Here is a 12,836-nt window from a genome sequence, read left to right as displayed (position 1 = left end):
TGAGATTTTACGTCATTATCTCAGTGGCACAGTCACAGTTTTGAACAATGTCATTAAAATTGATTCAAGTAGCAGCAGTGATTACAGAATTCACTTATCAAGTTTATAGAGACAGTGACCTCAATTAAAGACTAATCCAGTGTGGGACTTGTCAATTCCTTATAACTCCAGCCACATCACTTTTAAACCTTTGGACTGATACCAAAGTCAAGTAAACAGGTCTAGTCAGAGATAAAGCGGTCTGTTGCATAAACCTTGGCTCACCTGGGGTCCAGTCTCCAGGTGTGGTGAAGGTGCAGCCAGCTGTGCACTCTGTCTGGCCATACGCCTCATACACCTGCACATAGACACAGACAATGTTGAAAGGAGAGGTGTGTGTGCACCTATATACTGTATTCGTATGTGAATGTGTAGTTTGGGGCAACGTGCGTCAGTGCATATACTGTATGCCGGCCAGACACAGTTTATACCTATCTTTGTGAGGACCAAGTTTTATACCCTAAGGGTGAGGACATGTTGTCTGATCCCCTCTTCTGAACAGGGTTTTAGGATTATACCTGCAATAACTGCTTTTTTTGGCTATGTGGTTGTGATGACATATCATCTCTTTTTAAGTTAATATGGAGAACTTGTTAGCAAACAGCTGCATATTTACTCATCCAGCAGTTACATAGCAACATAATCATTCAATTGAAGTCCCGTGTCTGGCCACTGATCTCAGTTCAATATTCACATTCAGTTTTGGACTTTACCAACCTCTGAGGGTAATATAGGGTAATCTGTCTCTCTTTAAATGTGCCACTGTGTTCACCAGCAAGTACTTTACTGTGTCTCGTTGCCATTTGGCGCAGAGCAGGTGGTGTACAGAGCGCTATTTTTGCAGAAAACAGCTGCCTACTGTGGCTCACTTACAGTCAAACAATGAGCTGAAATTCGCTGTAAATGCTCTGTAAATAATTCTCTGTAGATTCATCACCATGAGTGACCCCTTTCATGTTGTTTTGACAATTTTTTCATTTGACACATTGTCATTATAAAGATATAGATTATAGCCACTTAAAGGTTAGACCTATTCTTAGGTTAAGGATGTGAGAAGGGTTAGGCATATGTTTAAGATGTTTAGATTTAGGGCCTAGAGAATTCATTATATCAGTGAGGTTTTTGTGTGTGTGTGTGTGTGTGTGTGTGTGTGTGTGTGTGTGTGTGTGTGTGTGTATCTGTGTGTTTCACCTGGCATCCCAGAGCTGCTCTGAGGAATCCCAGGACACTGGGCGAGGTAGGAGCCGCTCCAGTTATAATCATCCTCAACCTTCCTCCCAGGCTGGCCTGTACAAAAGGGAAACATATTATTAGTATAAAAACATGTCCAGGAATATATTGATGTTGACATTGAATTTGAAAGATTGGGGTTTAGAGGCATGATGACGGTTATTGGGCTCATTTGTTAGGGAAATCTAAACAGACCACATCCACCCAGTCTGGATGAAACATATTAGCTGAGTTTAGTTCAGCCATGAATGTAATTTTTTTTTTTTTTAAAGTATATTTTTTGGGCTTTTTATGCCTTTATTTGATAGTATAGTGGAGAGAGACAGGAAACAGGGAGGCAGAGAGAGGGGGAATGACATGCAGCGAAAGGCCGTCCGATGCAGGATTCGAACCGGGGCCAACTGCAGCGAGGACTGTAGCCTCTACACATGGGGCGCCTGCTTAGACCACTACGCTACACGACGCCCCGCCATGAATGTAATTTTAAAGAATAAATGCATAATGATCACCTGGAAGATTATCCAAGAGTTTTTAACGCAACATTGAAACACACTAGAGGGTAAATACAGGCGACTGTGATAGCTACTTGTCTTTTACACCCACTTGTTTGTGATGGATTTTAAAGAATGGGTGAAAATCAGATTATAAAAATACCTTTCACAGCTCAAAAACCATATAGTGAATGTAAACTGTATGGCTCTGACCTCAGCTGGGATCTACGTCAACTAGACTGTTCCAGGCATGAAGTTATTTTCTGAAATGCACTGAACAAACAGAAGCGTATGATGTCATTATGCTGTTGCAGGATAGCAGCAGTTAATGTAATAGATGTCCACAGTAGCACATGTGGACATCCCACTTAGGCAGCTGGAGCTCAGGAGGTAGAGCAGGTCGTTCATTTTCGAAGTGTCCTTGGGCAAGACACTAAACCCCAAATTGCCCCTGATGTATCACTGGTGGAGTGCGTATCATCTAGGTGTGTATGATAGAAACCTGCATATGCATAGTAAAAGTGCTGTATGAATGTGTGAGTGAATGGGTGAATGTGGCTTGAAGTGTAAAGCGCTTTATACTAGATGTAGAAGTACTATATAAGTGCATGAGGTAGACGCCCCACATTTGGTTCAGGGAGAGGAGACACTATTTACCTGAATCTTACTGAAGAAGATTTTGTCCCAGATGCTGTCACTGCGAATGATCCCGCTGCTGACTTCAGCACCTTTTCTCTTAGCAGCAAAGTTGAGCAGCCAACGCTTCAATGGGCTGTTAGCCTGGCTGAAGATCTGTGGTGGAGACAAAGAAAAAAAACACCAATGTTTTGGTTGGGATTGGCTGGCGCCTGTCCCTTCTCCCTCCAGCTGTGGAAAACATGTAAATTTATTCATGCAAATTGTCCTGAAATTACCAGGAAGTAGGCAAAACCAAACTGATTCCTTCTTTTACATTATTCTCCGTAACCCTCTTTAAGTTTATTACACAATATCTGTTTCTCAAGTCATTGTTGAAAATCAAGACTTCATCCCATGGATGGCAAGGATGTTTGTATGACTCAAAGGTAGCGCTAAACTATTTCTTTGTATTTTCAAACCACAAATCCCTGTGTGAGTCAGTCACTTTCCAGGACAGTGCAAATTTTCACAGATGTTCTGATTTCTGGAGAAAATCTCAATGAACTGAACAAGCTAATGTGATTGTTCTCTTAAGAGTCCTGTCTGTATCTGTTCAGTTTCAACTCACCTTGTCGTACATGCGGTTGAGTAGTCGAGGCACCACAGGGAAAATGGTAGGCCGTAGGGCCTTCATGTCATCTGGGAGGAGACGGATGTCGCCCTGATAGAAGCCGATCCGCCCTCCATGGCAGTAAACCACAGACTGCAGAGACACATAACACAAAAAGTGACATTAAAGCTATTAGCTATATTGTATATTTTACACAGAAAATCCCAACACAGTTTTTTTTTTAGATATGTGGTGATAAAATTTACATAACAGCCAACAATTGATGGAAATGAATGGTGAACTTTATTTATAACACTTTTTAAAACAGTAGTCAAAGTGCAAGAAAATAGATCTTTATATTCATAAAATTCTGCACATAATCTTGTGGATGAAGTGCCGAGTGACTTCTCTCTACTAATTGTGCTACACAGGATAAGAGATCCATTATGAATGGGTAAATGACTGATAAACTTACAGGCACTTGTTGGTCACTCATGTGAAAGACCAGTTAATATATCTGTCATTGTATTTGTGGTAAAGGGTCAGGGTTCTCATTCCCAACCTCTCAAGTACCAATGTCCTTTTGCAAAAAGAGGAACCTTACTGTCATGTTTGAATGATCATTGATGCATTAGAAAATGCTCATTCAGTGGTTGTTAGTGTGTGGAAGACATTCATTGTTACCATCAGTGATGGGGGAATTACTGAGTAGAGGTACCAGTATAAAATGTATACATTCTCCTTTACAAATAAAAGTAAAGAACCCAAAGTAAACAGCTGAGCAGTCAAGATGGAGCTATTTGTGAAAATTATTGATGGAATTGCATGAAAATCATCAATAATAAACACACACCACACTGTAGTAGATGACTAAATATTGTACAATATAGTGGACTGTTCACATGCACAAAGCAGAGTGTCAGTGGAGAGTCCCCAGAACAACAGTGTGAAACTCCCTTTTTATACCAATAGAAGAGAACAAAGAAACCCTGTCTGGTTTGTCTGATAGTAACCAGTGACAGATTTAAAATCAATATCAGGAAGCACTCAGTCCCACATATATCAGACCTATGGAACACGTTCATGCCTGAAAGAACACACTAAGATTTACCACAAAATACTCAAACATACAGGAATATTATTCATACTATAAAAGATATAAGCTCATAATAGAACAAACACATTCCTCCATATTCTATAGAATGCTTTCGTCGCATGGATATAGAAATTACAACTAACAGCATAACATTACACAGTAGTCACACAGCACAACTATATCATACTGCTATGCCATGTTCATACACTGTTGCTCATAAAGTTGGAATAAAATATTTTTTTCCTTTTTCCATGAAATGATTGTGACAATGTGATTTACTTCATTTCACCTGGGTAATTGGGACACATAATGTAATCATTGCACCTGGTCAAAAGTGATTACTGATGCATTTAAATAGGAATAAACAGAGAATTGATTGGAAAACAAAATTATTCCAACTTTATGGGCGACAGTATATATCATATGTAAAGAACAATTATGTAAGGATGTTATGAAAGGATGTTTTCATTGTCTTATCCAAAATATTTTCACAGTTCCTAACCTTGGGGTCAGGCCCCTGTCAGTGGTTCACAAAATAAATTTGTGGGGTCGCGAGATGATTAATGGAAGATAAGAGTTGTAAAAAGTAAAAGCAGAAGCAGCAGAAGAAGTGTTGTTGCACTCCTTCTGTGTGGCGGTGCTGATTACATTTGAACAATTCTGACTCAAATCAAGAAATTACACATCAGAAAAGTGAGAAAACTGAAGTGCAGTTTGCAAATTTTTCTGCTGTTGCAGATTGTAGTACAAACTAACAGAGGATATTTTAAATGAGATGTATATTCAGTTTGTGTTATGTTCACACGCCTTGCGGATTGCGACACTTCCACGGACTGGCCGAGGATTAACCAAGCACACATCCTTTGTTATCAAGTGGCTGTGAAAAAAAACTGCATTATGTGTCCCACTTCCTGTTTCTGAGGCCATCTGAGGACACAGCGTAACAGAGGGTCCACCCTCTTTTTTCCCTATGATAGAGCCACCACTGGTGTTAGATATGGAGTGTGGTGTATTTGTGTGCATGTGTGAGAGTCTTGAACTTGTTTCTATTGTGTGACCTGATGAGCTGACTTGTAGGGAAGTTAGGTGATTTCCTGTGTCTGAGTCTCACGTTGCTAAAAACACTGCTATGCAGGCAAACAAACCAGGCTGGTTCAGCCTGATACAACACGACTAGCCACACACACACAAGTGAAGAACCACAAACACACACACACACACACACAACAAAATACACTATTACTGATCCACTTAATGGAATAATGATACCTAGTATTAAAAACGCTCAGCAAGGCTAAAGGTCATCTAAATCCAGTCTCACTACATCTTGTCTGAGCTGTTTAATGTTTGATGTCAAGTTTTGTGACTGATCCTGAATAAGTTATGACAAGTGGTGTGAGCAAAACCCACAGCCTTGACTGACAGACTTTATATTCCCAGATTCTAAGTAAAAACAACCTCCTCTTGCCTTCAGTTAGTCTGTGTGAGGTCTGGAGGCTAACTGCTCAATTTGCTGTCAATATTTAGTCAAAAAACTTGAGTGGAAACTACTGGAAGAAAAACCAACACAAAATCTGATGCAACCTTCACTATTTACGTCTTTGTTTGATCTGCATTAAATGTTTAAAAGTTTCCTTCTATCTCTGAGAAACAATTGACCTTGCCCAGGCAGACGGATAGGGGAAATCCTCCAACGCAGTGTTTAATTTGGACATACAGTGATGAATGTTGTGTCTGTCAGTGTGTTTATATGCAAGTAACCTGTAGTTATCTGATTTCCTACACATTGGCAATTGGAGTGAAGGGGCTTCAGAGAAACCTGGTTAACACAGCTACACTTCTGGAAGATAAACCTGATTTCTCTGTTTCAAGTAAATACTTACATGGGTTTCTGGTTGGACTTTTCCCGGAAAATATGTGAATGGCAGGGGATTCAGAGAGGGAAAGTATCCCTGTAGTGTTCATTTCGTAGGCAGCATAATTAAAGCCAAACTGACTAAAACTGAAACTGATGAATCACGTTTTTTTCCATAGTTGAACAGTAGACCCTTTGCAAGATTTGGGCACTGTAAAATGGTGAATGATCTAACTACAGTCCAAATGTTCCAACAAACCAGTTTGGTTCTAAAATATGTTAGAAGAGAAATCTGTTGGTGACCAGCTGCATGTAAACAAAGGCTTTTACAGTAAACGCTGCTGATCTCTGAGCTGCTTGTAAACATGCCCTCTGATTTCCTGCCTTAACCTGAGTTCTTGCAATAACACTTTGTGCATATAGATTGAAAGTTCTCAGACATCTGCATATGTGCTTGTGTGTGCACGTGCTTCAGCAGGGGAAATGATGTAAGATGCACACCACTGACTGTAAAATGCAGACATGGAATTTATCCTCAGAGTTGGAAAGCAAAACTAAAAAAAAAAAAAAGGAGAAGATAATTTGGGGAGAAAGAGTCTCTCTCCATCTCTTCTTCCTTTCCCATACACTACAGTTCATACGAGGACATACAAACATACAAGTTCAAATTAGTGCCCACCTTCCTTCATCTTCCCCTGCTACCATCATAACAGCTTGAAAATCATAAACATACTGTAACTATCTCGTTGTTGTGATTACAGATCTCAGTTCAAGCCACTTACCTCGATGAGCCTCTCAAACATGTGGGCCAGTGGCAGGAAGGAAATGAGGCAATCATCTTGGTTGGGGAAAATGACTTTCTGCAGGAGACAATAGAAGGGAATCAGATGGCCCTGAAAATATTTTTGCAACACAGCAATTTAATGAAAAATAGAAGTTTCATGGAAAAGAATGTTAAAAAATAAAACCAGACTGATGAATCACAAAGTCAGACCTTGACATTAAATCATCCCAAAACCTGGGTGACATCTGGGGGTGGTGGTGGGGGGGTGGGGGGTGTGATGTTATGAAAGATGTCTTGAGCCAAGGACAAAAGAAGAGAAGGTCACTTACATCTGTTACTTTGAGGAAGCCTGAGAAATCAGCTACCACGTTCCCATGGGTAAGCATGACTCCCTTTGGGTTTCCTGTGTAAGCAGACAGAAAAGACAAACACACCAACATCACAGAAGTGAAACTCCCGTCACCTACCAGAGGATCCAACAGTCATCAAATGAACAGGCAAAAGGAATCCAGGCCTGGAAAGACATGTCTCTGCAGAATTTCCTCTGAATTGTTCTCACAATGTCTTTGAACAGAGGAATAACTTATGCACTCATGGACCACAGCATGTGCCATCTGAACACACACACATACATGCTGTATGTCTGAAACTAATTTTTAAAATATAGCACTATCCAATCTATTATTTACAAAATTCAGCTGCAATCACTCATTTAATCATGTGAGAAATTAAGATTTGGGAATATTATGTCTATATTATGTATTTTCTCTGGTTACTTTGCCTCTAGAAACTATAAATACACGGTTGAATAAATATTTTACTCAAATTACCAGACTAAAGCCACGTGCCACTATCATTTCAAGTGGAAAATTAGGAGTCTATGATGTCACACTTTAAAATGGTTGTGGCAATTCCTATAAGAGACTAAAATTACCATTTCTCTTCTCAGTTTCTGTAAAGTCATTTGATCCATCGATCACACACACACTGGTTTGTGTGAAGCAATGTCTCTTGAATAAAATGCGTTCCTCTTTCTAAACACACCATCTGTCTCACACAGCTGTGAGCAATGTTTTAGATTCAGAGCCGAATAGTGTGTGGTTGTTGCAACAGACACGGAGGGAATTCATAGGAAATGCAGAGCGATTTGAGGAAACGAGGCAGCAAATCTCCCTCGATGCCAGCAGGTGGCAGTGTTTTCAGCACACCAGTGAACACTGAATGCGCTGAGCTGCATCTGCTGTCACTTGTAAACTGACACCAGTGTGTCCTCACTTGACCTGGCCTTGGTTCCCTTGTCGGTTGGTTTCAGAGGCTGTTGTTGCTGTGGGATAAGAAAAAAAAAAAAGAAAGCAGCAATGCTTCCTTACTTTGATGAATGTGCCGCTCTCTGGCATGTCAGAACACGCCGGTGGAATATATTTATATAATGAGAGGAAGGAGAGGGAAAATCATCCTCTTGCTATTAGGTAACTCTGCTGTTGTGTTGTAACTAGATTTATTTACGGTAAATACTAATCTTCCTGTCGCTCATTAAAGTGGAAGAGGAGTATTTGATTATTAATTAATTAATTATTTATTATTTTTAGATCCGAAAATCCTCACATTTCTGGGAATTATGGAGGAGCAGCCCTGTAGTAAATGTGAATTACAATGTGTCATACTTTTGTCTTCTGTTTTCCTTAGCAAAATACATTCAAATGCATTACACAGAAATTACCATATACTGATTGTCAAACCAATTTTCATGTCAAAAAAACATAATTATTAGAAATTTCCTGCAAACTACTACTGAATGATTTATCTTGTATATGCTATTTTTGTGCACAGTATACTTTAAATACTTTAAACCACTTGATTATCATAATCGTTAATTACAGGTTTAATTTATAGTGCCTGACAACATCATGAGTGCTTTTATTTTCAGCATGGGTGATCCCAGTTTACAGTGGCACACTGCCTAAATCTCGCAGTGTTAGTGACATGCTGTATCCACTGAGTCACACAGGATCAACATCCAGAAAGCAAAGGGCAGGTGACTGAATTTGCAGCCAACGCATTGTGCTTTCAGTGAAATAGACAAGCCAAGCCAGCAGAGTGTGCAGACTTTGACTTCTTAACTCCTCCTAAGAATCAAATATGTGTGATGCAACTGATCAACTTCCACTGGGCTGAACAGGAATTTTGCAGAACAGTTTATGAACAGGTGTGTCCTGGGCAGGCTGTCCTGTCTGACCTGTTAACTAATAATGCAGAACAAGCATTATTTAATCAATCAAAACCTGTGCGTGACTTCATTGGTAATTTGATTTAGTTGAATTCACAATGACCTGTCCACATGTTTGATCTGCAGTTAACAATTGTATCATAATTTGCCCTGTAAAATCATAAACAACAGTGAGTACAATGAATAGAAGGATCAAAGTCAGGTGATAAGTCAAAGAGCACATAACAGTTTGACAAGAAGTAAAAGGAGCAGTTTCTGGTAAGTGCAATTATCCCATTGCTAACACAGCAGGTGTAGATATGGTGCGGTATGGTGCAGTATGGGAAATATTTTGCATGGGGAAACAAACAAATCCCTACAGAGAGGCAAATTAACAGAAGCAAAAAGTAACTATTTTCATCTATATTTAGCATCTTTATATACCAAACCCAATACTATGTATTAATATTTAGTCTATCATGCCTTCTCTTTTCTTATCTCTCATTAAAATATGAACATGTATGATTGGCTCTGCTGTTAACAGCCTGTAAAATGACAGATAGTCAAAACTTAACAGTAGCTAATAGGAATAAATTGATAGGCTACTGATAGCATTGTTAGCCACTTAGCTGCGCCACACATGTTCCTATTTGTGAATTTATTGGCACCAAACACAAATGAAGCATGTTATCCACGTAATTTATACAATTAATACCTGTGGTTCCACTGGTGAAACACACAATAGACAGGTCGTCCGGTGCTGGTGGCTGCGGAGAAAAAAATAATACTAGTCAGAAGACGTTCGACACAATCATAAGATAAACTTCTATTTGTATCTTTTCCAAGTGCAAGCTGCGCCAACACGTGTCATTACAGGGTAAAGAATGTTGGATGTTTGTAAATGTTGAGCAACATTCACACTGCTTGGCTCTGTCCCCTTTCTTTGTCATCACAGCACTATTTCATCAAAGTGCTTTCAATGTATGTCCTATCCAAGAGGGATCTCTCTCTGATTTTCAGAGAAAGAAATTCACTCTGCCAGCTAAGCTTAGCTGGCTAATATCCAGTAGCCGCAGGGTTGGGCCTGAATTGTCAGTGTTCAGTCTAGTTTAATCTGTAAAACCAGGCAAAATATGAATAAAGCCATGTGAAGATACTTGTCTTTTGTATTTTGGACTGAAAAGCAAATATAAAGCTTTCAGCAACACTGTTGTCTTGCTCATTTATAAAGTCTCAGATTATTACATTAATCCCTTGTCCGGCTTTAGACAAGTTCAGTGACGTAGTCAGCAGGCGTAGTGTTTATCATGTTCACTATCTTTGTTTAGCGTGCTATTATACTAACATTTCCTAATTAGTATTTTTAAAAAAGTATGATTCATCGTCTGCGAAACACTCGTAATATCTGTTCAAAATGTAATCAATCCAATAGTTGTTGAGATATTTCAGACTGGACCAAAGTGGTGGAGCGACTGAGAGACCGACATTGTTAGCGTGTCTAAAAATGTTGTTCCCTATGTATAGTGGAATTGTGATTTAGTACTTACTATAGGTTTTCTGTAGTGCTCTCTGCCCAGAGCCTGTGAGAAAAAACAAGATGAAAATAATTTTTACTAAAGGACTTGACACTTGACATGCATAAATGACATTAAAACAACACTGTCTGGTGTAATTTAAGGGTTATTTCTCCTGATTCCTTGAACGTGAGAAACTTTTCTAAATAAAGGATAGCAACATGTGGGTCAGTGTTGATGGGGGCGTGTTTGATTTGTCATCATTTGGTTACTGAAGGCCAAGCATTTACATGTGTCAGTGTAGATCAAGTTCAGCAGCATTTACAATAACTCATTCTTTTCATTTAAGGAGGTGTTTGTTAACTGGGTGTCTATCACACTGGCGCAGTTACACAACGGTTGGTCATCAGAGAAAAATGAACATGTGACGGCCAGCTACTTTCCTGTAATTGTCTTTGCTTTCCACAACTCATTGGAACATCCTCACTGTGCTATAAATGCCTTGTATATTTTATTCAAGCACACCACAACTTTTTTTGATCTTTGTATTTTTCACCTTTTGGATATAAGATGTCATCACTTCATCATTTTATCCTATTTAACATTTGTGTTAAATTGTGTCATAACTAGCGTATGAATTTGTGAATTGTGGCCAAAAACCATGTTTTGTGAGGTCACACCGACCTTGACTTTTGACTTATGACTACCTAATAAGTTCATCCTTGAAATGTGCATCTATCTCAAAAAAGCCCCAGCTATAACCTGCTGGACCAGTTTCATGTGTCTGTTTGTTGTGGTGATTGAGCTAATGGGGCATTAACATTTACCGTTATAAAAAGAGCAGTGAAATTACTGTAAATGAGACGGACATAGAGGTCTATTTTAATGCAATACGCGCTGTCTGTGTGGGATTTTGCGATTGTGAAATGCCACATGTGTCAGATTCTGCAGAGCTAGAGGCAAGTACAGACAGATCTCACCAAACATGGCTAAGAAGCGACGCAATGTTTTGATAGTGTGTTGACCAGATCTAAACATCACTTTGTTATGACTGGATGTTAAAAAAATTCAACTTGTGCAAAGGTGAAGTTTCCTGACTGTTGGCACCTATAAAAAAGTATGTTATCCCTGCAGCCATTACTGCTGACACAGACATTTGGATGAATCAACAATCACTCTTCATGACATGACATATTTTTTGAATTACAGTGAATATCAGGATTATTCTTGATTGACGACCACACAGTAGAAAATATAATATAATAATTCAAACCTCTTTAAGTGTGCGTATACATTTATTTTGATATAGTTTGCATGATCTGCACCGAGCCAATTCTCCCACTAGACCCGTTTTAGCTTTACAGAGTTTCCTCTTTTCCAACGTGTCACACCTCGACTTCCTGTATGGCCTGCACATGGACGCTGCAGTCCTTGCCGCGCTCCATGAGGGCAGAGTCGAAGGCATCCATCAGGATGATTCTTTGCAGGCCTGGAGTCTCCTTCCGCTCAACGTTGTCCAGCAGCACCTCAGCTTTCTCTACTTTGTCGCAGATGACCGTGGAGATGTCAGCTGAAATGACACAAGCACACAAGAGCACACGCACCCTTTGTGTGATTATCAGCAGAATAAAAAACTAAAATAAAACAATCCAAAAAAAAAGAAAAGAAAAGGAAGACCCAAATGTGAGTAGGGAGTTCAGTTGAAATCTGATCAGATTTTTTGGTAGTTCTATCTTTAGTTCAGAAATAAAGCAGTTACGTTCAGTTCAGTACAAAACCTATATAAGCACAAGGTTAACAGCTCAGCAGTCACCCATTTGCAGCAGATTTCTCACATTATGGTTGTCTCTCTGGCTTTTGCAGTCTTTAAATAAAAGTTTAGCCAGGAAGTATCTTACTGAAGTTTGTTCACCAGATACTAGAGAAAGAAAAAACAACCAAGAGAAGACAATTTGTTTCTACAAGCAGATAAACGTTGGCTGACGATGACAGTTGTCTCAGCAGTCAGGATAAAAAAAGAACTGACTCATGGGAGAAACATTAACAACCACATGTGTACCAGCACAGCTGTATGTCCCACACATAACTAAATCCCTACATCTAGAGATTATATTACACATGAACACTGTTGTGTGATTAACATGTGTTGTTAAAGTGAAGATGACGCTTTCGGATGCTGATCATTTTCCAATAGATCACACGGACTGACATTTCAGTAATGTCAGCATCATCGGTACAGCCTACATAGGCTAAACTGTTTTTGTGAAGATCAACAAATATTGACGAATTATTCTTCTTCTTATCTAAAAGTTAGTGGAACTAGCTTTCAGCAGTCAGTCACACTGATGCTGTTTCAAAACCAAGACACATACTGAATCTTCAGTAAGTAAAGA

General features: G+C 39.2%; 1 protein-coding gene across 2 annotated transcripts in view; it reads right to left on the bottom strand.

Moving 5' to 3' along the window:
- The window catches only part of acsl6 (acyl-CoA synthetase long chain family member 6), a 38,599-nt gene that overhangs the window by 5,260 nt on the left and 20,503 nt on the right, over positions 1-12,836 (bottom strand). For both annotated transcript variants that reach the window (XM_056397204.1, XM_056397205.1), the window contains exons 7-15: positions 11,835-12,013; positions 10,477-10,509; positions 9,645-9,696; positions 7,053-7,126; positions 6,722-6,799; positions 3,007-3,141; positions 2,418-2,552; positions 1,231-1,326; positions 265-337 (exon numbers count right to left, since the gene is read on the bottom strand). In XM_056397204.1, coding sequence (XP_056253179.1) covers positions 265-337; positions 1,231-1,326; positions 2,418-2,552; positions 3,007-3,141; positions 6,722-6,799; positions 7,053-7,126; positions 9,645-9,696; positions 10,477-10,509; positions 11,835-12,013 — 855 coding nt within the window. The remainder of the gene's footprint in view (positions 1-264; positions 338-1,230; positions 1,327-2,417; positions 2,553-3,006; positions 3,142-6,721; positions 6,800-7,052; positions 7,127-9,644; positions 9,697-10,476; positions 10,510-11,834; positions 12,014-12,836) is intronic.

This window comes from Seriola aureovittata, chromosome 15, assembly GCF_021018895.1.
Source record: "Seriola aureovittata isolate HTS-2021-v1 ecotype China chromosome 15, ASM2101889v1, whole genome shotgun sequence".
Taxonomy (NCBI): Eukaryota; Metazoa; Chordata; class Actinopteri; order Carangiformes; family Carangidae; genus Seriola; species Seriola aureovittata.
Note: the sequence above shows the minus strand (reverse complement) of the source record. Positions and strands in the feature narration are given on the sequence as shown.